Source organism: Zootoca vivipara, chromosome 9 (assembly GCF_965207765.1).
Source record: "Zootoca vivipara chromosome 9, rZooViv2.hap1.1, whole genome shotgun sequence".
NCBI classification, from domain to species: Eukaryota; Metazoa; Chordata; class Lepidosauria; order Squamata; family Lacertidae; genus Zootoca; species Zootoca vivipara.
This window is the reverse complement of record NC_142592.1, coordinates 55,206,706-55,233,098: the sequence shown is the minus strand read 5'-3', so window position 1 is coordinate 55,233,098 and position 26,393 is coordinate 55,206,706. Positions and strand designations below refer to the sequence as shown.

Genomic DNA, 26,393 nt, shown 5'->3' with positions numbered 1-26,393 from the left:
ATGGCTATGCTCTGCCTCCACATTTGTCTCCACAGTTGGAGACAACAATGCTTCTGAATACCAGTTGCTGGCAGGGGCGTAGGAAAGAAGGTGGGGGGGGGCGGCTCGCCCTGGGTGTCATCCGGGGCACTTACCGCAGGGCCTGGCCTGCAGTGCGCCTGAGCCATGCATCTCTCCTGGGAGTGACGCAGTGGCTTGGGGCCCCGCGCTGCCCAAAACGGCAGGGTGGGGCTTGCATCCGCCAGGTGGATTCCACAGGCAGCTTGCTGCAGCGTCCTCTTGGGCAGATCGCCCTGCCCCCGCTGCTCCATGTGCCAGAGCAGCTAGCTATGCCCCTGGTTGCTGGAAACCATAGGAGGAGAGAGTGCTCTTGTACTCAGGTCCTGCTTGCAGGTTTTCCACAGTATCTGGTTCGAACAGGATGCTGGACTAGATAGGCCACTGGCCTGATTCAGCAGGCTGTTCTTTTGTTTTAACAACACCTCCAAGAGAAGGGGGACACCTACATTCCAGTGTTGACTAGCTCACCTCAACAGTTTCATACTATTTAGCCATACAACATTTTCTTGGGGCCAATTATTAAGATAGAGCAGAAGTATGTGGAACAAGCACCTAGCAAAATTAAATAAACAAAAAGTTCCCAAAGCTGTAGTCTTTCCCCAGTGAAGTATTTGTATTTGCCTTGTGTTCTTTCTTTGGCTTCTCTTAGCATAGCTGTCAAGTTCTCCCCTTTTTTAAAGGGAAATTCCCTTATGCTGAATAGGCTTCCTCGCGAGAAAAGGGAAAACTTGACAGCTATGTCTATCAGTAACATTTTTGCTGTCATGCTGCTTGATAATAATAATAATAATAATAATAATAATAATTTATTATTTATACCCCGCCCATCTGGCCGGGTTCCCCCAGCCACTCTGGGCGGCTTCCAAAAAAACAGAAATTCTAAAATACAGAAATCCATCAAACATTAAAAGCTTCCCTAAACAGGGCTGCCTTGAGATGCCTTCTAAAGGTCTGGTAATTGTTCTCTTTGACCTCTAGTGGGAGGGCATTCCACAGGGTGGGTGCCACTACCGAGAAGGCCCTCTGCCTGGTTCCCTGTAACTTGGCTTCTCGTAATGAGGGAACCGCCAGAAGGCCCTCGGAGCTGGACCTCAGTGTCCGGGCAGAACGATGGGGGTGGAGACGCTCCTTCAGGTATACCGGACCGAGGCCGTTTAGGGCTTTAAAGGTCAACACCAACACTTTGAATTGTGCTCGGAAACGTACTGGGAGCTTGCATCAATATTACACAGTTATCGCCCGCCCCCCAATCTCCGCTGTTGCCCCAATACACATAGCTTTCAGCAGAGTATAACCTGACAAATTATCATCCTGGCCTTTAGTCAGGCATACTTTTGACCACATTCTCAGGGAAAGAGGTTTTATGGGCAGAGAAGCAACTCATATCTCAAAGCCTCTGAGAGTTAGAATGGGCTCCTTTAGTTACTATGGTAACTATACAAGAAAGATAGCCTGATTCATTTGGGATTGGGCAGATTCCTTTAGATACAGGCATGGGGAATCTATGGCTGTGTAAAACTTGTTAGCTTAGAACTCTCATCATTCTTGACCGTGCTGGCTGATGTTGAGGAGACAAGTTCAACAACATATGAGAGGCCACAGGTTCTGTTTCCCTGTTTTAGGTGGTTTTCACATGTGACACTAAAAATATTTTCTCATGTGAAGCATATTTTAGAAAATCCTACCATGTGTTTCAGCAGTAGTCAGCTGTCCATGTCAGTACCATGCCTGACAGTGTTACACTGCTGGGAGATGAAAATATTGTCCAATCTGTCTGTCATTGTCACTGTTCTGGAGGCATTTTGGCAGCAGGGTGGGGCAGTGCTGTGCTTCTCTGAGAGTGTGCTGAGCAGTTAATATCCTGCTCAGCACTAGAATGGGAGCATACACATCAGCAGTGTATAATGGCACTAATGTCCGTTGTATAGCATATGTGGTTTAATAATAGCAGTTGTGGTTTTTCTGACCAAACAAACAATGTTTTGGTTGCTCATATTCCATAGTACTTTGCAGTTTTGTAAAAGGTTATCAAAGATCCTATGCCTAGACCAGGCATCCCCAAACTTCGGCTCCAGATGTTTTGGACTAAAATCCCCATCATCCCTGACCACTGGTCCTGTTAGCTAGGGATCATGGGAGTTGTAGGCCAAAACATCTGGAGGGCCGCAGTTTGGGGATGCCTGGCCTAGACTAATAAATATTTTTTGCTGGTGTGGCATGATTTGGTATTTTTCCATCTCACACTTTCCTACATCTTCTATGGACTGTTTATTCTACCCCACACCAAGACAGAGAATAGGTACGGTAATTGCTATGGGGTGTGATGGTACAGGAAGAGAAGGCATAAGAACAAAAAATAAAGAGCAAAGAAAAGAAGGATTGGGCAAGTGATTGGTACTTCCCTTCATGCAGGCCATATGTACTATTTTGCCTGTAAATGTAATTGCCTTCAATAATACAACATATGCCTGTTATATCTGCTTCAGTAGAAGTGTATCATTATTATAGTTTATTTTTCTGTAGACTGCATGTATAATTGGTAAGCTGTTTTAATCGTTACTGGAATGTGTTCAGTTTTCATTTTCTTTAGTTAATCTTGATGATGATGATGATGATGATGATAATCCTACCATGTGGTGAGCTTGGTGTGTGTGTGCACGTGCACACATACACATACAGATATTGTCCCCAGTTGTAATACCATTTTTCATTTCAATGACATTGGTTAATTTCCTCATTAAGTAGAATAAAACACATCTATTGTACATTCCCTGTTATAGCTCAAGTTTTTAATTGCTTGGCAAAGATTTTCTTAGCTACTACTAAGAGTTTAATAAAAGTAATCTATCTTTATGACGACCAATATGCTAGTCTGAGGCTGCAATCCTAAATAAGTCCCATTGAGCTCTGTGGGACTTACTTCTAAGGAAACATGCATAGGATTATAATGATCACTGAATCAAAATTTAATTTATGCCTAGTCAGGATGTTAATCTTGACCAGTACATCTGGGCAGCTCCACAGTGGCACCAGATACAAAATTAATTAGCATCATGACATTTCCAACATCAACACTAATTAATGTGGGCTGGAATGCAGAAGAGAAAGCAAATACACAATCCAGGAAATGGGTGGTTTGACAACCTTTGAAATCTGCTTTTTCTTTACACCCTTTTGCCATTCCTAATTTAGCTTCATGTCTCTTATCGTGCTTCTTTCGGTAGATTTTATGATGGTTGAACTGACTTTTTGTTGGCAAGTTTTCAAGAGTACCTCAGCCAGCAAGGTCAGAGTCACAGGGCTTCTGAGGGTGGTAGACAGAGTTTTGGTGGGGAGCTGCAAGCATTCTTGGATGATATGGATTATTTAGATCATTCCCAATCTAGGTTCAGACCTGGCCATGGGACTGAGTCACCCTTGGTCACCCTGATGGATGACCATTACTGTACAAGAAAGTGGAACAAGGAGAGTGCAACCTTGCTCCTGCTTCACTTTTGATACCGCTGACCATAGTAATCTTCTTTGACTGGCTCTGTGGAATGGGAATTGGGAGCACAATTACAATGGTTATGGTCCTACCAACAGGACCGAGTCCAGAGACTAATGCTGGGAGAGTGTTTTTTGGCCTTCTGGCAGGTTTGGGGCAAGTACACTGATGACACTCAGTTCTTTTTATCCAGATCTATTTACCCTATCAGCATATAACACCTCTGCTAAGACATCTGCACTGGTTGCTTATTTGATATCGGGCCACGTTCAAGGTGTTACCAGTGCCTTTTTTAAAAGGGGGTACTCAAGGGTATGCAGTACCAGCACCTCTTTCTTTCTTTTTTATTTTTGTTAGAAAGTGTAGTGCATGCATCCCCAAACTTCGGCCCTCCAGATGTTTTGGACTACAATTCCCATCTTCCCCGACCACTGGTCCTGTTAGCTAGGGATCATGGGAGTTGTAGGCCAAAACATCTGGAAGGCCGCAGTTTGGGGATGCCTGGTGTAGTACGTGTAATAACTTCATGGTGAGTACCGGCACCCATTTTTCCAGAAAAAAAAAGCACTGGGTGTTATTATTAGTATCTAAAGCCCTTAAGATCTTGGGACTAGTTTACTTGCAGGATGACCTTATCCCATATATGTGCACTTGACTGCTTTGATCTGCGAAACAGGGCCTATTATGGATGCCACATAACACTCATTCTACATTCATAGTGTGGCAGCACCTGTACTTTGGAACTCCCTGTCTATTGACATCAGGCAGGTGCCTTCACTGTATTATTTTTGGCACCTCTTTAAAACATTTTTATTTTAATAGGCAACCCTTACCAGATATGGAGAAGTAACATGTGTTTTATCTCTTTTTAGTTAATTGTTGATTTAAATCATCTTTGGAATATTTTTAAATAACTGAGAATTTTTATATTTTATTTTACATTTTTGTAAAATGCTTCAGAGGTTTTCTGACAATCAAGCAGCATATAAATCTTGTCCCCTCTTGGCAGCTGCTCTAGTGCTTGTTTTTAAAACAGAATTATTATTCTTGCTTGCCCTCTGATCCAGCCAATAAGAAATCATGCAATAAAAACATAAGAGCCTCCCGGATCAGGCCCATAGCCCATCCTGTTCTCACAATGGCCAACCAGATGCCTGTGGGAAACCTGCAAGTAGGTTTTCCACTTGTCCCATCCTGTGGTTTCTAGCAATTGGTAGTCAGTTTGATGACATCACAGTGCCTTATCAGCAAACAGGCATACAGGCAACTCCTGGTTTGTGAAGGGCTCGCACTTTGGGTCATTGTGCGCTTGTGTGAAATTGCGTACAACCAGAACACCCATTGAAAAAGCCTGCAAACACCCAGTTCTGCCCCCACCCTGCCCCTTTTTTGTGATTTTTTTTTTGACGTTTTAGGGTCACTTCTGGGTTTGCTGTGATACAGTCGCTGCCTGTATCCAAATCAGAGTGAGGGTAACGTTTACTGGCTTCACCCTGAATGGGGAACTTTCTTTTCCCTAATTCTAAGTCACCCTTTCTCAATATTGCTGAAATGGGTAAGTGTATTTTAATGGGTGTGATCAATTTAATGAAACACACCCACCCACGTCAGCTCAACCATAGATTTTATTGACTGGGTGTTTGGAGCACTGTTGATGTTACAGTGCTAACCAGTGCCGAAGGTGCTAACTCATCTTCATTGGGAGTACGTATACCTTTTTGCTATGAGGTGAGAAATGAATTCTCCTTGTGGCTTTCCTGTAGGACTTGTCTGACAAATGGTTCTTGGTATTTCATTACTTACATAGATCATTAGTTTTCCCCATGAAATGTGCCGGTGCCTGTTGGGATTTGTGTGGACTGGAAGTCCTATAGCTCTTATTCTATATGCCGTTTTCAATTAAACCTGGTGCACCCAAGGAGACAGGACCTTATCCTTTTGCTGTGGCTTTTAAGGATGTTTGTTTTCTCTTTGCTGCCTCTTCTATGGGTCTATAACACTGTATAAAAATGGTTCTATTTTGACTCAGTGTTGTAATGGCTTTAAATGTCCCACAAGGGTTGTTTGCCCTTTGATGCAATATACTCTGGTGAAGGGATATGAGTGTGCAGCTTTCTGGAGGATGCCATACCATTTGTGTATGAATCAATGCTGCAGAGAACGTGAGTCCTGTCAAAATCTTCCAGTGCTGCAGTTGTGTCTATTATTGCTTGAAGGGGAAAGCTTTAGGTGGAAATATTGCTCTGTCAAACTGCCTTTCCTAAACTAATCACTCACTTTCTCTGCCATTGTCTTGCTACTAAATTTCATCATGGGAATGAGGCATCCCACTTAGGTGGTTTGGGGAAAGTAGCATATATCATTCTTTGCACTTGTCCTCATTTCTCTGGGAACATCAGAGTTGGATGCTGCAAGCAACAAATCATTTTTCTGTTTTATAACAAATCCATTTACTGCTATAACTATCAGAAGAGCTGACAGAAAAACCAATAAGATGTTTCGTGCAGCACCAATTCGTCTCTTCCCATGGAGCCCAGTATGATGTTTCCATCCTCAAGAAATTGAATTTGACCCAACAATGTGCAACAGAGTACTGGACCAGGTTCTCTGTTGCTAAGCTGTTTCTCAGGCCCAAACTAAATTTGATAGCAAACCAAGTTATTTAAATCTATGTCTGAATTATATAATCACGTATAAAGTGAAGGACAGCTAGTATAATGATGCATGGGTTCCTGTGTAGAGTAGGGTTTCAATTTGGGACACAACTTTCATTTGCAGTGAAACATTTGATGTAGACCCAGCTTCTGCTTTAGCTTCCCTCCACCCGCGCCCACACTTTATAACTTAAGCATGGAGATAGCAGATGAACTGTGACTTTTCCAAAATATAGTAGTAAGAAGCCAGAAGCTGTGAAACGTAGTCTGAGCCCACAGAGGGCAATCTAGGTCGGCTATTAAAGGTATAATTGCTGTCACAAGCGCATGATGCCCACAGGCAGCGCAAGGTCAACTGAAAGAATGGACAGAGGAAACATACTGGGTTGAATTAGGCCACAACTTTATTGATTACAGGAAAGGGTAGGTTTGGCTAAGGCATTGGGCATGTATCCAGCATCAAGCACCCTGCATTCTGCCTGATCGGAACCAAGTGAGGTTGACCCTGTGCTAGGGAGTCGACCCTGACATGGATTAGGTCCCACAACCCTGCACAGATTGCCATTGGGAGAGGTATATTGGCCCATCAGTCCCTGTGAGGACTCCTGGACAGTGTCACCCATCCTGGACCCTTTAATGGGGTACCCCCACAACCAAGGATCTGGCCCAATGCCCTATCCCCCAAAATTGTGACGGTTGCTATGAGGTAAGTGAAAACTTGCAAGCTGGCCAGTTTGCTTGCAGAAAAGTCCTCCCTGGCCCCGAACACGGCGAACTAGTAAACAATAGCAAGGCCCATACGTGTGTGGTATACATGGTTCTCCCACTTCCCATTGTATCTTCACAACAATCCTGTGAGGTAGGTTGAATTAGGCCACAACTTTATTGATTACAGGAAAGGGTAGGTTTGGCTAAGGCATTGGGCATGTCTTAGCCAAACCTACCCTGAGAAACAGTAGGTGCCCCAAGGTCATCCAGCAAGCCTCAGGGCTGAGTTTTTCTTTGTGTGTGTGTGTGTTTGCCTGAACAAAATGTGGTGGGCACTGTTCCATTGTGGGCCTACACAGAATGTATTATGTACATCTGGATGACACACCCTTATAGAAAAGAATGAAAGCTTGTAAGATACAAAAGTCTCACTGCTTATATATCTTCATGCCTGTTGTTCCACCCCGAATCACTCTGGTGCCATTATTGTTAATGAATTCTTGGGTTGTTAATATTTGATCTAGAAAGAAAGAAAGAAAAACAAACAGACATTTCTATGCAGAAGGCACACATAAGAGATTCTCATCCAGCTGTGAATTCCTAGGTGGGATTCCCTGATCTCACAGAGAGGAGCACAATTAAAACTCTGAGCATATTTGTCAGCAAAATTGTGCTGCTGAATCAAGTGGATTAGGCAGCAGATGATATGCGATGATGAGTACCATGAACTTTCCCATTAACCCCTAGGCCTTCTGTCTCTGGCCATGCACACCTCTCCTCTGCAGTGTTACCAGGCTAACCTTTGTGATCACCCTCTCCTCTTCCCTGCTCCACTAGCATCAGCATGGATGCAGAGGCTGTTTTTAATCCTGCAAAGCCCTTGCATTGCTAATCACACCAAGCAAAGCTGGCAGCTTCTATGCATGCCTACTAGGGGCTTGATATGATTCTATTTCTGTCTAGCTGCCTCCTCCCCTTTTCACCCTCAAGGCATTTCTTACCCCACATATGCTCCACAGTTTTCTCTAATGAATGAATGAGCCTTTATAATGGCAGGATCTTTGATTGCTCTTCTTATTCCTCCAAATTATCATTACAGGTAATATACTTGTCCATATATAGAGAGCCTGCAAAATTCTTAAATATTATTTAACATAAATGCTTCCAGATGAGAATTTATTTTGAAATTAGTGGTGCATGCAAGTTTTTCACTACGTCTGCCTGATGACATCACCAAAGTGGCAACACCACTTTTTTTACATGTAATCTGGTTTTCCCCTTATCATGGAAAACCTGATAAGCAAAAATAACCTGGTGTACATCTGCAGTGACCACTGGTGTGGAAGCCCATTAGAGCATTTTGTGGCTGGTTTTTCATGTGTGTGATGACATTGCACCATTAGGTTAGTATATGTAGATTTGGAGTTGGAGCCACAGTAATATGGTGGTTCCACTTCTTCATTCATTCCTTTTCCAGAGAGTAGCATTGAGAAGCTCTTCCTCAGCACCATAACAGTTTTGCTGGATCATTCCATCCTGTCCTCAGTGCTGTTCAACACATATATGAAACTGTTAGGAATAATCATTAGGAGAAATTCGGGGACGATGACTGTTTTTTCCCCCATTTTTTTCCCCTGAAGCCTTTTTTGTTTTTTCTCCCCCAAAATTGGAAAAATTGAAGAAAAAAATAGATTATGGAATGTATTATTTTAACATGATGAATAAGATATTTTAAGATAAGGGGTTCAGATATTTTATAAATCATTTTTTAAAAATATGTATGATATCAGATTATTCTAATTTCTGTGAGGACAAGCAAGTCCTAGGTTACAAACTGAACTCTCCAATGCAAGAACAAGATACATTTCTTCCTTTATGAGGTGCTGTTGTTACCAGAAATGAAAAAGGTTTCAGTTTTGTTTTTGCATGTGTGTGGTATGCATTGGTTCTATTCCTCTTCTCTAGGCCTCAAAGCACTGGAAGATCATTACAGCTCAGAAAATGATTCTGATTAAATTTCATGCCCATTCATTGAAACTTAGTCCCACTTCCTTCCATTCTTTTTATGAGAATGTTTTTTTCAATACAGTACTGTGAAGAGGAAATATGAATAATTGTTACTTCTGGATTTTAAAAATTGTTTTGTGGAGTTTTTTCGTTCCACATAAACTAGTAAATAGTTCAGAATATTGTTGCTCCATTTGTTACAAATACAAATAAATATTATTTTAAAAGTAAATTCTGTTTGTAATAATTGTTTGGATACGCTATATTTTTAATATGCTAGTTGTGATAATTTTATGCCCATTAAAATTGTCCATAGTTGTAAGGGTGTTGTTGTGGCTACTCTTGAGTAAAGATGCCCAAGTCTGCTCTGTCTTTAAGAGTTTTATTGTGCATAGTATTTACAGTACAGAGATAGCAAAAAACATGACCTCTCAGTCACTCACAGAATCCGGGAGTGGACGTTTCCAGCTACGGGACCAGCATAAGAGTTTGGGCACCCTGAAACGCCTCCTCCCGACCTTACGTTTGGTGGCGCGCCTTAATTTGGGCGCCGAAAGGGGCTGCCTGCTACCCTCCACTTCTTGGTCCTGGTGGTGCAGGGGCTCTCCAACATCACTGAGCCCTGACAACTCTGTTCCACTCACTTCCTGATTCCTCTCACCTGAACCACTGCTGCTGCTTTCACTGGGCGAAGTGCTGGTCAGCAAGAGGGGAGGAGGCTTCCTGTAGGAAGGCCCCCTGACAATAGTTATATTTTATGTTTCTAACGTAACAGAATAACTTTCAATCTGGAAAAGAAAAAAGAAGTGCTAAAATTTCCAGTTCCCCCTGAAAAAAACCGGGGGGGGGGAACCGTTTTTTCCCCCGAGCTTCAAAATTTCTGGAAATTTCACATCTCTAGAGGTGACCTTTGAAGTTGTTCCAGTATCTGGTACAGAATGCAGTAGCTAGGCTGTTATGTAGGGAGGCTTGCCTGGCACTTTACATATCTTTAGGCTCCAGGCAATAACATTAATTTTCTGTCAGGCTTTTTGCTAATTAAGCAATCCATGCCTTTTAAACTGGGGGGGGGTATTGTTTTTATTTGTTATTATAGCATGCATTTTTGTGTTTTTATATTGTAAACTGCCTTGTGATATTCAGATGCACTCAAGTTCTAATTTTTGAAAATCTAACTTTTACTTTTGAGCACATAATTTATGTCAGCAAGTAATTGCAATAAACATAAATTATTTGTGGCTTTCAAGTTACTTGGGCCATGCCTTTACTTCAATAGGTCTGTTGTGGAGTTTGTTCTTGGGGACTTTGGCAGGGTTTTTTTAAGGTCATGTTTGCATCTCAGGTGAATTCTTTTATTTAGTGCATTTTTAATTCTCTTGAGTCACAAGCTATTTTACTCAATCCAGACTATACTTTTTGGAAATCTCAACCACACACTAGCTGTGGTAACCAAGTTCAGTGATAATCGACCCATCACATTCCTTGAGAAATTGAGTCCTTTGTTTTCATTCATTGCTTTTAATAGAAGTATAAAGATGTGGAACCAACTCTGAAGATCAAAGTGGTGGATGGCTTGGAGCTGGTGAAGAAGTTCTCAGAAGAGATGGAAAGCATGTTGGGGAGAAAAGTAGAAGCTGTTGAGGTAAATATTCACATTCCTCCCCAGGCAAGAGTGAGAAAGGGAAAAAACCCCAAAAGTAATGAAAACAGATCATCTTCCAATCAAGGGGTAGGCAGTATAGCGCTTGCCAGATTTTGGTATACTCCAGCTCCCATTGTGACTCATGGTCAGCATGACTCATGGTCAGGGACGATGGGAAGTTGTAGTCCAACAACTTTTTGTCTATTCAAATCTTTCATTTTCATAGTTTTCTCAGTTAAACTTGTTGCACACATCAAAGCTGCAGGATGCGACGAGGAGATAGTGTACATGGTACTTAATAAATAAGCATGTAGGAACAGGTTTCTTTAGTCGCCTTCCAGAAGAAAGGCGCTGTAGCAAGCAGAGCATGTGTTTTGCATGTAGGTCCCTGTTTCAATCTGTTTCAGTTGTTGTAGCCTGCTCTGGAATTTATGGTGAAGGGTGGGTAAGAAAGTGAATAAATAATAATAATAATATTTTTTTTTAAAGAAAACATAGCTCTCTCGTGCTATTTGTAGTTTTGCCCCATGGTTGTCTATATTTATTTATTGAAGCACCCATTTTTGTGTGTCTATCTGTGTGTATAATTTCTTTTCAACTGAAATATGTGGATTACCTATGCAGGTATAAAATAAAAATAAAAATACAGTACTGTGCTGGCTTAGTTGGTGCTGTTGGCAAGGTTTATAAATGGCTATTTGATCCTGCTTTAATAAACTCAGGCAGACTGTTCTTGGTTCATTGGTTTTGTGACTGTGGTAACAACCCTCTTGTCTTCATTTTTGTAGACTTAGTAGATGAAAGACTGCATGGTTGTTTTTCCTCTGGGTTCTGTTCCAAAAAGAAATGTGCCTCCCCCCCCCTCCCGGTTGCTTCTCTGCTACATTTATTTTCCCCTTTAAAGATTGTGCTTAATAGCCTGAAAGGCTGTCCAGGGAACTGTTGGAGCTAGCTAAGAAAGACTGTGAATATAAACAGCTAAATTTAACCTTGTAGCAGGAAAGATGTCCATTGATCTTTAAAACACTCCTGCAGCACTTTCTTTTGGGTTAGGCAAGATATGGGGACCGCAGGGTTACCATGGTTTCTCCCACTCCCACCCTCTCCATCTGACAGGCGTTCTATGTTTTTAGACACCTTGTGACAGGCAGAAATCCAACAGGTGATACTTTTCTCACCACCACATCTCCACTTTGGATAAAGCTGAGTGTGACATCCAACTGTGAAAGGCATAGAAAACACCCTTGGGGGGAAATGCGGTTCTCCTAAACAGGGGTCACTTGGCCTTTCATTATTTTAGATTTGTTTTCCTCCCTTTGAGTAATACTTTGGAAAAGTCTTAACCTCCACTTCACATTTTATTATTTATTTTACAGCGTTTGGTTGAGGCAGCAGAAGATGCAGATTTGTATCATGAGTTCAATTCCTCATTGGAGGTAAGTCATGCATTTACTGCAAGTGTTTGTTCCAACTTCCTCCACACACAGGGCTGTCCTAGGCCTATCCCGCGCCGTGGTGCAAAGATCCCTTCGGTGCCCCTCCCCCCGTTATAGAAACAGAAACTAAATCATGCCGCCTCGTGTACAATGGTGACTGAATTGAAAAAATCCCTTAAATTTCCACAAAGAAAGGACTTGCTCTGAAATCTCCGGCAGTATTTTGAAAACAACAGTAACTGCCGGGGAGTTGGAATGCATGCACACACACACCCCTTTGGGGCAGGGGCAGGCCTTTAAAAATTAGGTTTCATATGGCTCCTAATAAACTGCTACCAAGGCATGTTCTCCTCGCTGAAGAACTCGTACTGCAGCGGCGGCGCCTGCATCCTGCCCGTGCCGTCCCGCGCCCTGTGAGGGGAAGCGGCAGAAGTCACTTCTGGGGCCGAGCCGCTAGGCTTTGTTCCGGGGCCCGAAGCGCCAGGGCTGGCCTGGGACAAGGCCTCCGAATCCTAGCTTCCAAGAAGTGGCGGCAGGACTTGCTCCTGCAGCGGGACTTGCTCTAAGAAGCGGCGGTGGGACTTGTGCCTGCCAGTGAGCGAGCGAGCGGCAGCTGAGCGGCCTGGGGAAGGAGGAGGAGCCGGGAGGGAGGGAGGTCCCTCCTGTGCCCTGCGAGGCCGCCCCCCCTGGCTGCCAGCTCAGCGACCTTGCAGAGAGCGGCCGAAGGCTCCGGTCAGGCCCGCCTGCTGAGAAACCTGAGCAGGGAGGCTCTCTTCCTATCTGGGCGGGAAGCGAGAGAAGAGGCGGCGGCCTCTGTGCTCTTTTTACGCGGCGGTGGGGACAGGAGGCGCTGAAGAGCTGTCTGGCGGGCGCAGCGACCCTGGTGGCCAGGCGCCCTGGTGCATTGCACCACCCAGCCCGGGCCTAGAGACGGCCCTGTCCACACACAAAAACATAGATCTCGGAAGAAGGCTAGGCCTTGAACTGTTCCTGACATTTACTTCTGTATGTAGAGAAAAATTCTTCATATGGAGAAACATTCATTCGACATGAGCGCCTCAGACAGGGAGAGCTGGACCTATCACATTCCTAGACATGCTGATAATTGCTTTGCCTCAACATCTGGAGGGCACCCGGTTGGCTATCCTAGGAGTGCAGTTTTCTCCACTGGATGCCTGCTCGACTTGTTGTGAGCCTGGTAAAACTCTCTGGACTGAAATTCTAAACATCCTATTAATTTGTGGAAAACACTGGTGAAAGTGTTAAGGCATTCAAAATGAGATCTCAATTATAGTGCAGGTGAAAAAGGCATTACCAACCAGCCATATATTGGTGGTTTTCTAGTATTGCCCCTTGTGGGAGAAGGCACTGAGTGAGCAATTTGTAGCATTTCTTCAGAGCCCCAAGCAACCATAGCTTGGGTGCCACTGGATGCCTTGCCACATTTGCCAGACATCACTTGCTAGCCTTTTCTGCAAAGGCACACAAAAGTGAATGGCATTTCCACACAGTGTGGATTGGTCTTAAATTGTCATGTGGGAGCCATGAATTTGATGGCCCTTCTCCATAAAGATGCAATGCTGTGCAAATCTACTTGTCATAGGGTTAGGGTTTAATGAAAATTGACAGGAGATTAGCCCAACAAGGTAAAGGGTAAAGGGGCCCCTGACCATTAGGTCCAGTCGTGACCGACTCTGGGGTTGCGGTGCTCATCTCGCGTTATTGGCCGAGGGAGCTGGCGCACAGCTTCTGGGTCATGTGGCCAGCATGACAGATATCTCCCAGCTTCGCAAGACTCCATATCCTCATTCCTTTACCCGCCAGCATTTCCCATTAGAATATGTTAGTTGGCTAATGGACAGATTTTTGATGAGGGAGTGATGAGAAAACATTAAAGGGAAGCGGAACCTTTTCCTCCAGCCAAATAAGAATCAATTAGAGAATAATTCTCCTAAATATTGCCAAATTGCATTAAGTTTCTCCTGATTTATCTCTCCTGTAGATCATGATTCATTGTTTAATGCGCAGATCTAAAAGATATTCAACCCAGTCTTCCAATTATAGGCATAGAATATGATTTCCAGAACTGTAAAATAATGTGCTTTCCTACAAGCAATGCTAAACAATCCAGAGTTCAGCAGAAACCTACTACCTCACAGGGATGCATATCAAAAGAAGGTGATTAAATCAGCGTTGTAGCTTAATTAATTCCGCAAATCTTTTCCACAGGAGCTTAAGTAACAGAGCATTTCCAAATCACATAGGCTAGAGTTGCTTGCGAACATTTCTGGCATTTATCATTATTCATATTTTTCCTATATTGAACAGATTTATATATCAACCCAAGGTTGTACACAGTTGTCAAGACAGCAGATTAATGTTTGTTTATTTTTTAAAAAAGAAGGGCATTAAGCAGGCCTTTGAGTTTAGTTGCCTTGATGCAGACCACTCCCTAATTCAGCATTTAAGCCAATGCTATACAAATAGAGGATTCAATTAGCTATCAAAAACTATCAAGGTATATGTGGACTATATGGAGAGTCTAGGCAGGAAGAAGAGCAGAGGTCACTTTTAAGAGGGCATACAAATGTATACAGTTCATCATTCATCCCAATTATCAATATCCTTGCTACTCAAACCTTGGCATCTAATGATCTCCCAGTATGCCACCTTGCATCTGCAGGCAGCCAGTTAGCAAAACTGCCAATTACTTACACATTTTGTGTTGCCGAGGCAGTCTAGAGGATTGAAATTCAGCTGTATGTTTGACAAATTCATCAGTGTTAAACCCAGCAGAATATAAAGTGAGCCTGAGAATGTAGGTCAGTGGAAAATCCAGTGCCTGCATGGAATGTGCAGCACAGGCAGGAGATGTGCAGCTTATTCCTTTATCGTAAGTTCAAAGAAGGGGTAGGGTTTCTGTACCTTTAATGGTTTATATGGAAGGGGTTTATATTATGCAGTCTACCTTATCTCATCCTTGAATGACAACAAAAGCATACCAGCAAAAAATAAATAAATCCCAGAAGCGTACTTTTGAATCCATATGCAATATCCAGTCACTTCTGGGGAAAGACTGCTGAATGTTTTATATGAGTCTTTGTTTAATATCAGTGAAACATATTTTTTTTAATGGTAGAAAGTTGCTCACATGGCCTTAGACCGGGGGTGGGGGGCAGGACTTTTTGTCAGCGTGAGGGCCACATTCCCTTTCTGACCTAGTCTCTGGAGGCCACATGCCAATGTTGGGTGTGGCCACTCTAGATAAAAGACACATATGCATATACAGCATACACTGCACTCACATTCTACGTATACATACATACAGCATACTGAATACGACATGCACACTGACATAACCAGAAGTAAAATCCATAAGTTTAATTGGAATTAGGAATCTAGAATCTTGGAATTTGGTTGGGTTGGAATCCTTGGATCGGCTCAGGACTGTTGCAAGTTTGCCTCAGCTGAACAGGTGTTTTGCACATTTTTATTTTTATTTTTTGCTTTTGCACCAGAAGATTGTGGATTAATGTGATTTTGTGAGGTAAAGCCACGTGTAGGGGTTTATTAAGGTATAAATGAATGTGTGTCTGGGGTGACTGAGGTCATGCCAACGTGAAATTTAGATGCTGAAATCTCATATACTGTCTCTCTATTTTTTCTTCATCCCCAGATTAATTATTACAATGCTGTTCTCATTAACGAAAAGGATGATAAAGATAATTATGTGGAGCTTGGTGATGAATTCATTCTGGAACCAAATGAGCATTTCAATAACCTTCTGGTGAACACAACATTAAGTGACATACAGCTTCCAACTAATGTTTACAACAAAGGTAGAGTATTTCTGTGTTTATTCTACTGGTAAGGCAGCAATAGAGCCAGAGATGAAGTATCAAAATGGAGTTGGCAACTCTAGGAAGAGAGGAAAAGATTGATCATAGACTTGCATGTTATGTATGTTTTGTGGGAGGAAAATATGAATCCTTTTGACCCACGTATGTGGGTGAGCAATAAAATAACCGGCTGGGTGCCTGGATTCAAAAACGGAAGGAAGGAAGGAAGGCGGGAGGGTAGACGTTCAACAGGCTCTTCGCCTTCCCTGAGCAAAAACTGCTTGAAGGGGTGTAAATGATACAGGAAGGGAATCATTAAGCACCCCCAATCACTGTGTTGTTTTACTGTTCCAAGTTATTTCGCATGAACACACATACACCTGAACTTGGCAAAAAAAATTGAGTAAGAATGGGGAGATAAATTATACAGTAGTTCTCCCAGAGTGACCTGCAGTTTGTGCCAAGTTAGCTGGGTTTCATCGGTACCATCTCTTTGGTTAGATTTTGTCCGGAAGCTGGGCAAGGAAAGACCTACAGCTAAGCCCGAGGAAAACAGGTGTCACTCATTGAAAATATTGGAACAGTTAGTTTAATGTTAGATGTACTTAGAATAAGGCATCTTGATACAATGATATTTGTTAGGCTTCTAGTCCTCATGAAAAAAAAGAGGGGAGTTTGGCTAGATATTGTTGGTGGAGGGCTCTGCATCTGTATCCTCTATAGGTTTGTACGTTTTTATTCCTTCTCATTCTTTCTTTCCCTTTCTTACTATTGTTCCCTTATTCCCTCTTTTGGTCACAGACCCTGATATTTTGAATGGGGTTTATATGTCTGAAGCACTGAATTCTGTTTTTGTGGACAATTTTGAAAGAGATCCAACTCTCACCTGGCAATACTTTGGTAGCTCTACAGGATTCTTCAGACTCTATCCAGGTAAAAGTCTTCATGGCTATCTGGCCTTTCCTTAGAAAGGTTTCAGGCTAAACTGCACATGGATTGAATGAAGCTTTACTCCCGTAAAAATAAAAGATGTGAGCTCACAGCCCCAAATTTGGATTGCAACCACAATAAGGAGCAAGGGCTAAAGCCTTCCTACCCTCCATACCAGGTTCTGATCTTAATGTTGGGCTGTGTGCTTGGGATGTGGAGGGTGTTCAATTCAGTTTGCATTTAAAGGCGAACCTACCTAGTTCACATTTTCCAAAACAATACATGAACCCTTCCATTACAGCCAAGTAATATGTACAAAAATGTATATATTAGGGGAAAGTATGCATTAAAATGCATGTATTAGGGAAAATAACATATTTTAAAATGTTATATTTTGGGAAACCACTCTGTAAAATTGTGTGTATTAGGCAAAATTACAGAGGAAATATATGTATATTAGGAGAAAATTACACTAAATTGCTAATTGATTCATAATGATTCATAAACATATGGAAATGTGAAGTGCTAAGCATAAGATTGGAAAGATGAGAAACTGGGAGAAACAAAAACTGAAACATTTGCCCATATTGTACCTAGCATGCAATTTCTGAAAGAAAATGTGTGCCCTCAAGGGGCTGACCATAACATGTAGTTTGGCCCTTAATTATTCCAAGAGAAGGAGTACACTAAACCACAATCAGTTCAGAGATGCTACAATACACTAGCCTATGGGAATGTTCAGGGAGGCAGGAGAGGCTATATTGTTTAATAACATCCTTCCCAACTTGCATTAGCAAGTCCCTATACTTAGCAGAATGCATCCCCCTTTTTAATACACAATGGTTTGCTTGTTGCAAGCTCATTTGAGCTTCTAAATATGGGATTCTTGGTAAGATCCCTTCTTGTCTCTCTTAAAAAGAATAGACACGACAGTCTTATTAAAGTCAGTATAAAAGTAGTTTACTCACAATCGTTCAGTTCATACCGGTAGTTGGATCCCTGAAGGCAGACTTAGGTTACAAAACTGTATACAGTGGTACCTTGGTTTACAACCATAATCTGTCCCAGAGGTCTGTTTGTAAACCAAAACAGGTTGTAACCCAAGGTGTGCTTTTGCCAATGGGGCCTCCAAATAAAAAAAATTGTTCGTAACCCCCCCCCCAATGGGTTGTAATCCAAAAAAAGGTTGCAAACTGGGACATGCACTTCCGGGTTTGATGTGTTTGTAATCCAAAACATATGCAAACTAAGACGTATGCCAGGGGTCAGCAAACTTTTTCAGCAGGGGGCCGCTCCACTGTCCTTCAGACATTGTGGGGGCCGGAAAAAAATATGAACGAATTCCTATGCCCCACAAATAACCCAGAGATGCATTTTAAATGAAAGGACACATTCTACTCATGTAAAAACATGCTGATTCCCGGATCATCCACGGGTCGGATTTAGAAGGCGATTGGGCCGCATCCGGGCCCCGGGCCTTAGTTTGGGGACCCCTGACATATGCAAACCAAGGTTCCACTGTACACATGTGGAACTATCCCATAAGGGAGTTAGTTCCTAAGTGACTGCAGACAGGCTGTCACTTCTGCTAACACATGGAAAAGCAAAAATGAAGAAGAGCCAAAGGAAGAAGCTGTGCTCCCTAGGCCAGATTAGCTCCCCCCACCTCCACCCCCATGGCCTCAAGTCACACGCAGAGGAAATTTGTCACAGCTCAGGAGGAAACAGGAAGTTAGACTCCTGGCTAGTACAAAGCATCCACTAGCATGTCCACTCTAGGAATGTTGTACTTGACTGCTATGTGTCTCACATCCCACATTGTTGTTTGTTGTTTAGTCGTTTAGTCGTGTCCGACTCTTCGTGACCCCATGGACCATAGCACGCCAGGCACTCCTGTCTTGCACTGCCTCCCGCAGTTTGGTCAAACTCATGTTCGTAGCTTCGAGAACACTGTCCAACCATCTCGTCCTCTGTTGTCCCCTTCTCCTAGTGCCCTCAATCTTTCCCAACATCAAGGTCTTTTCCAAGGATTCTTCTCTTCTCATGAGGTGGCCAAAGTATTGGAGCCTCAGCTTCACGATCTGTCCTTCCAGTGAGCACTCAGGGCTGATTTCCTTCAGAATGGATAGGTTTGATCTTCTTGCAGTCCATGGGACTCTCAAGAGTCTCCTCCAGCACCATAATTCAAAAGCATCAATTCTTCGGCGATCAGCCTTCTTTATGGTCCAGCTCTCACTTCCATACATCACTACTGGGAAAACCATAGCTTTAACTATACGGACCTTTGTAGGCAAGGTGATGTCTCTGCTTTTTAAGATGCTGTCTAGGTTTGTCTAAGTTATTTAAGCCCCTTCGCCACGACAAGGCAGTGATCCATGAAGGGGCACATCCCACATAGCCAATGTTAAACTTCCTTATGGTGTGATCCCCTATGTGCATATTGACTTGGAAGTTGGTCCCACCAAACTTGGAAAACACTCGTAGAATGTGGATCCTACATCTAAATCAGGGGTTCCTGAACTGTGATCTTTGCACCACTGGTGATGTTTTGTTTAGGTGGTCTGAAAAAGTCAATTAAAAATCATACAGCATCTAGCACAGCCTATTACAACTGCTACGACAGGCACAAAAGCCATCAACTGGTCTACCAACGCCACCCACAATATTCATGTGGTCCATGGGAGAAAAAATATAAACTAGTCAAAATAAATGGGACAAAATAAATTGTCTTGTTTGTGCCCATTCCCTGCAGTTCAGGCAGAGTGAGTACACAGTAATATAATTATGCATTTAATTAAATTAGGAGCCTGCCCATGACTGATGACCCTCTGTCTCATACATTTGTGTCAATGAGGCTTATTCCAAAGTAAATATACACAGGATTGCAGCCTCAGAGTATTGGTTTGTTTTGCAGTTATGATCTCTGCACATCTGATAGAGAGTTCAAGGTTTTCGGATTGTGTTGTGCTTCACTGTGTAGAGAAATCCCAGAATAAGCAACTGTTATAATATTGTAATGCTGGGAAAGGGCCTAGTTAAGGTTCTGATGCTTACATAATAGTATTCCTGTGTGTGCCAGATCCACAGCAAAATTGTTTTGATGTCTCTACAGGAATAAAATGGACACCAGATGAAAATGGGGTCCTCTCCTTTGACTGCCGAAATCGAGGCTGGTGAGAGATTTTGAAAAGATTTCATACTCCTGTGTTTGATTTGGAGGGACCCAAAGTTTATTCTTCCTTCCAGCTTTTGCTTCCCTCTGAGATTTGTTGTAGATAGTATCAGTGGAGCTTTCCCTATTCAGTTTTAACTTCTCCTTCATGTCACTGTCTCCAAAGGGAATGCTAAAATTGCTCCCTAACAGTCAAGGCAAGTGTTTATGTGCACACATAGGAAGATTCGCCTCTCCCTATATCATCTACCTGTGACTATTCCCTCTAGTACATACGCCATTGAGTGGGGTACATTATGTGGTGATTACATAGAGCAGTGGCACCCTCCCTGTGGAACACCCTCTCTTTAGAAGTGTGGTTGGCACAGTGTTAGAAACTGAGATATGAATGCTAGGAGCTAAATGGCACCTTATACCTAGGTTATGGGTGCAACAATGGAATGTCTAGGCACGCTTTTTTATAACAAGAATACAAAGCTGAATGAATGAACTCCAGCTAAAATAGTATGTTCATTTTTCACATGGTCTAGTCCTTCCCCTGCCCACCCCCTAATATTCTTAATATTCTTCCCTTTTTAGGGAAGTTTTTAATGACTGATGTTTTAATTTATTTTTAACCTTCTGTTGGAAGCCACCCAGAGTGGCTGGGGAAACCCAGCCAGATGGGCGGGGTATAAATAAATTATTGTTATTATTATTTATTAAAAGGTCTCTTCTCCAGTCTTCAGAGAGTGGCTGGAAATGGGGAGGCAGAAAAAGGTTCTCCTTTCCTTTCACTTTGCAGTTTTAATCTGAAATCTTAGGCACAGTACTGTGCCCAGAGTTCAGAAACTGCTTGCACTAATGAAATTCCCTGTCACAAAATGCATCTAGAACAATGGAAGTTTTGAACACTGGGTTGCATTGTCACTTTTACCATTTTGGCACCAAGTTAAGATCTGCCTGTTTGCTCAGGTATTTTTGTGGTTTAGGTGTGAAGTTGATCCTGTTATCTGTTGTATTCCACACAGATATCATTACAGGTGAAGGGTGGTTTATAAATGTTTTTTAAAAATCAATACTTTAAAAATATGATCAATCAAAAGAACGAGAGGCCCAAGCAGTCTAGCATCCTCTTTTCCACAGTGGTTAAAGACAACCTTCCCTACCTAATGTCTTACAGATGTGTTGGAGTGTGATTGTCATCAGCACTAGTGAGCACAGCCATGCTGACGAGGGGTGATTGAAGTTATAGTCCAAAATATCCAAAGAGTGCCAAGTTGGGGAATGCGAGGTTAAGCAGATGCTATTGGAAAGCTCACAAGCAGAGCTTGAAAGCAATAGCTGTTGCTTCCTAGTACTGTAATTTGCATACTGTCTGTGTAATGAGTGGCTGCTGATAGACCTACTCTGCATAAATTTGCCTAATCCTCCTTTAAAAACAGCTAAACTGGTGGCTGTCACCCCTTCTTGTTGCAGCGATGTCCATAAATTAAAGATGTGGGTTGTGAAGAAATATGTTCCTTCATTTATTCTGAATTTAGCGCAAGTTCTTATATTATGAGGGAGGGAGGAAAAGTTATGTCTGTCACTTCCTCCACACCTTGCACAATCCTATCCTTCTTGGTCATTTCTCTAAATTAAGAAGCCCCAAATGCTTTAATCTGTTCTTTTAAAATTGTTGTTGGGTTTGTTAGAATCTATGCACCACCTTTCCTAAGGCAGGGTGTTATTACTGTTATTGTTTGGTTGTTGTTACTTGCCCTTCAGCCGGTCCCAGGACGACTACAACAATTGAAAAATTCAGTATGAAAAACAGTTAAAACAAATTATAGTGACAGAAATATGGTGGGTCCTGAAGACACATGCTGCAGGTGTCAAAGGGCCATGTATTCGGAGGATGCATCCTTAGATCGCCACGCTAAATAAGAAAGGAATCAATACAATCTTCTGATTCTACCGTACATTCAGATCACTTCTTCCGGCTTGGATCATGTGTTCCCTGATATGGTCCAGGAACCTCCCACTAGTGCCAGTCTTGCACACTTATTTGATATTTAATGCTTCCCTTTCTTGTTCCTGTCAAGGTACATCCAGGCTGCTACATCACCCAAAGATATTGTCATTGTGGTGGACATCAGTGGGAGCATGAAGGGTTTGCTCCTGTCTATTGCCAAACACACCATTGTCACAATTTTGGACACGCTGGGAGAGAATGACTTTGTTAATATTATTGCCGTGAGTACAAACTCCTTCCTCATTTTGTAAACACCCTCTCCCTCGGAGACAATGGAACTAGATTTTAGTTTGAGAAAGAGCTCTGGGTTGGCATTGGATGAGCAGATCAATCTATTTCTGGCCCATGTCGCTTTTGCTGGTGTTTGCTGCTATTTGCCTGCATTTGCCTGTTCCATCCTGCTTCTGCACTAATCTCCAGATTTTTAAGATGCACAAAAAATCACGTTTAAATCCATATTTCTACATGTACCAGTGTTTTCTCCCAAAATATATATTTATAAAACTCTTTTTTATTGAAACTGGCATTTCTAAATACATATTTTTTTTGAACCAATATCTATTTCAGACAGTTCAGAAAGGGTAAAAACCACTTGATAATTAAGACCGCAGTACTGCCCCCTATTTACCTGGCAGTAAGTTTAATTGAATTCAGGAGGACTTGCTTCAGAGTAACATGGTTAGGGTTGCACATTATCCCAGGAGGTGTGGATCAGGCTAGTTCCTACCGGTATTGAAATTCACAAAGATCAAAACATCTAGCTCCCAGCCATTTCAATTTGTGTCCCCAACCGCCATTCACTGATTGGTTAGAAGAGGCTAGAGAAATTGCCCCACGACCTTTCTCTCTGTTAGATATAAAGCATGAACTGCTCAGTCCAACCTGTGGACCACTCCTGCCTGTGGTATGCTCTAGGGAAGGCCATACCTGGATACTTTCACTTTCTTACAAAAATATAATCACATGAAATTTTAAGATCGCCCTCATGCTTCATGAAAGAGACTTTCTTGATTGTTTTGCTTGCTCCCCCCTTTTGTGTGTGCAAAGAATGCTATGCCCAGATATGTCCCTAGTCTCAACAATAATTTTTTTTCAAGTCTTGCATTTGTTGCAGACAGAAATTGTTTAGGAGTATTTACTTAAAGTCATCTTTAGTCTCAGTTAGACAGCTGTTAAAAATAGTCCTTGCTGCGATCAGATTAAGACTTTGAACCAGCTCGGGCAGAGTATTTATTCTCAAGAGCAGTTTTCATAGGATTAAAAGACAACAGAACAATCACATTCTCCACTGTCCAAAAATAACTGACTAAATGGCTAACTGGTCATTTGGGTGAGCTCAGGGGTGGAGAGAGAGAGAGACAGACCTGGAATGGGAGAGGAAAAGATACCCACAATTGTGTCTGAAGGCCAGCCACACTCACCAGTTCATCTCTCTGCTCCAACCCACCATGCCCCTGAGTAGTTTCTGCCCTCTCATTGTAATTTAGCCTGTCACTAAACCACCCACTGACAGTGCATCAGTCTTATTTAGATTGAGCTTTCATTTCTTGGCTCTCATCCAGTCTATTAGCAAGGGAAGACAACATGTATACATCCCCCCCCCCATTTGTACCCTTTTGCAAGCGAATTTCTCTATGTTATTTTTTCCACAAATGTATGCATACTTTCTCCTCACATGAATGTTTTGTCCCCATTATTTGGTTTGAAACCTGCATCACAAAATTTGGAGAAATGTGAATTTGGAAGGATAACTGTTTCAGTTCACATATTATTTTAGAAAGTGAAGACTAGGCAGCTTTGTATTAAAATGTGAGCCAAAGTTAATTTCTCCCTATCCCCTCCTTTTAGCTGCAGCAATAAAACTGTCCCTCCTTTTAGCTGCAGCAATAAAAGGAGTCCCTTCTAAACAACACAACGTAGGGTTACTGCAGGACAACTGAGGTATCTAGGGTGTCAAAGGCTGCAAACATAATCCCGATTTGCAGACTTTGTCAGGGAGTTAACACTGCCACTTGATCAGGTGCTCTGGCAAAATGCACCCACTCTGTGTACAGGGAAAAGCAAAGTGCCATGTCTTTAGAACGTAGCTGAAAGCCTGTGGGTTTTTATACCAGCTAGAGCATGTATTTAAACCCTTTGGGTAGCCAGCCTCAGATTGATGGTCATGGCTGATGCAGTCCTTTGCCTACTTTTATTTTATTCTTTTTTGCTGAGGAAAAAAACAAGAGAGGCTACAAATCTCTGTCCTTAAGTAAGCCACTTTGCAGAAATATCCTTATTTGTTACATAAGTAGCTTGCTTTGAGACAAAGCTGTCTGCAGCAAATCGTCCCTGTGTCCACCCTGGGAAACTGACATGCCCTCTCTTCAATTTAGGCTTGTGGGAGGTTATTACAATTTTGTGTTTGCCCTAGTCACAATATCTAATTTTCATTGTAAGCTGTTATTAATGAAGGATGAGGTATGTAAATTTTAGTACTAAATACTACCGTGTTTCCCCTTTTTTAAGACACCGTCTTATAACTTTTTTTCCTTAAAAAAACACAGGGTGGCTTATTTTCGGTGGGATGTCTTATTTTTATTGCGTCAGTATGGTACGGTACAGCAATTTGCGCGCTGAACAGGCGGTAGAGAAGTCAGCTGAGAGGCGTGTTTTTTCCCTGCGTCTGTTGCCGGTTTGCTGGCTCCCTGAGCACGCAGGAGGGGCTGAGGAGGTGACAGGAACAGGGCCGTCTTAAGTCTACCCAACACTGTGGGAGGCAACTGAGCAGGAGAGAGGGTGGCGCTGTAAGAAGGACTCAAGAACATGGCCTCATACCAGATAATAACTCTGATCCATCTTGCTGAGGATTGACTGCACTTGGTGATGGAGGCTCGCTAGGGTTTCATGCAGGACCTTCGCAGAGCTACCTGAAGATGTGGGATCTTCTGATACTTCAAGGAGATGGTTGTGTGTTGCGCTCTGGATGACAGATGCATAGATCTGGAACTGGGCTGAGGTTGACTCACTGGAGCTGCTCTCCTGGTTCCAGGGTTTAAGGGCCAGAAGTATAAAGCAGCATCCTATGTTTCTGAGGAGAGAGGGAGGGAGGGAAGGAAGGAAGGAAAGAGGGAGTGGGAGGGAGAGAGGAAGGAAAGAGGGGAGAGAAAGAAGAGTAGGAAAGAAGGAAGGGAATAAAGAAGGAAAGAAAAAGAAAGAGGGAGAGAAGACAGAAAGGGAGAAAGAAGGAAGGAGAGGGAAAGAAAGAATAAGAACGAGGGAGAGGAAGAAAGATGGGAAGGAAGGAAGGAAGGAAGGAAGGAAGGAAGGAAGGAAGGAAAGGAAAGGAAAGGAAAGGAAAGGAAAGGAAAGGAAAGGAAAGGAAAGGAAAGGAAAGGAAGGATGTGGAAAAGAGAGGAGAGGAAAATAGAATTTGGTAGGCGGGGAAAGTGGGGAACAAACTAACGAAGGCTGAAAAAGATGTGTCCGAAGGGGAAAGGGGGATGAGGAAAACAAGTGAACCGTAAAGAGGAGGAGAGGCAAAGAGGGGAAAGTGAAAAGGAACAAAAGGAGAAATCTGGAGAGTTGGGCAGGAGGGCAGGGGAGAGGTGGGCAGGGTCCTGCCTGCTCCCACGCAGGGCTTCCACGCCTCGTCAGTGCACGAGGCTTGAGACAAATTACAAAGGCAAACAGGGGCTTTCGGGGACGGTGGCAGCGGAGCTGGCAGCTTTCGCGCACTCGAGGCGAGCCGCGCTGACGGGAGAAAGGTGTCTCTCTTCCCCCACCTCCGGCACAGCGGCGAAGTTTGCTTTGTCTCCCTACTTCACGCCCTGAGGCGCCGACTTCCCCAGGAGCAATCACCCGCCCCAGGATCGGTGCCTGGAGGATCGCTGCCTCTGCAGGACTCTCGCGCGGAGGTTTCCTTCCGCAAGCTCCAGGCACCGATCCGCTAACGGCGCCTGCAAAAGGGGCCTGCCCACATCAGGACAGAAGAAAGGGAAAGGCATCCTAGAAAGAGAAAGCCACGCCATGTCCCTTTCGACCGGTTAACGTCCCTCTCTCCCTTCGTGGAGGCTGTCAGAGTAAGCGCGGCTTCTCTCTCCCCACCTGGGCTGCATCTCATTCGCAACAGTGTGCAGAGAGAAAGGCACCTCTCTGCTCTGTTCCGCCCCATTGTGAACCCAGCGGGCAGCGGCACGATCCCGGCTACATCCCCACGGCAGCTCTCCCTGCCTTCAAGACTGCTTTGCCAGAGGCACGGCGATCTGCACCCCAGGAGAGCACGGCATCGGGCAGCTGGCCTGGCTAAGTGGGGGGGGCGCCGCTCGACGGAGGCAGCTCCGCCGACACGTGGGCGGCTCAGTGTGCATGCCTCCTCGATGCGCCTCTGCTGGGCGGGCGCCGGGCTGCACCGTGCCATTCAGCCCAATGGGAAGGACGCCCCTGGGCAGGAGCAATGGCGGCTTACTTTCGGGGTACGTCT

General features: G+C 43.3%; 1 protein-coding gene and 1 non-coding gene across 2 annotated transcripts in view; both read left to right on the top strand.

The window, feature by feature from the left end:
* Positions 1-26,393, top strand: part of CACNA2D4 (calcium voltage-gated channel auxiliary subunit alpha2delta 4) — a 169,673-nt gene that overhangs the window by 6,488 nt on the left and 136,792 nt on the right. Inside the window, exons 3-8 of the mRNA XM_088676809.1 lie at positions 10,442-10,558; positions 11,935-11,994; positions 15,671-15,833; positions 16,635-16,766; positions 19,876-19,936; positions 22,002-22,152. Of these exons, the coding sequence (XP_088532935.1) occupies positions 10,442-10,558; positions 11,935-11,994; positions 15,671-15,833; positions 16,635-16,766; positions 19,876-19,936; positions 22,002-22,152 (684 nt within the window). The remainder of the gene's footprint in view (positions 1-10,441; positions 10,559-11,934; positions 11,995-15,670; positions 15,834-16,634; positions 16,767-19,875; positions 19,937-22,001; positions 22,153-26,393) is intronic.
* LOC118091605 (small nucleolar RNA SNORA74) lies at positions 1,753-1,951 on the top strand. The gene has a single exon (XR_004693409.2). It is a non-coding gene; the product is annotated as a small nucleolar RNA SNORA74 (small nucleolar RNA).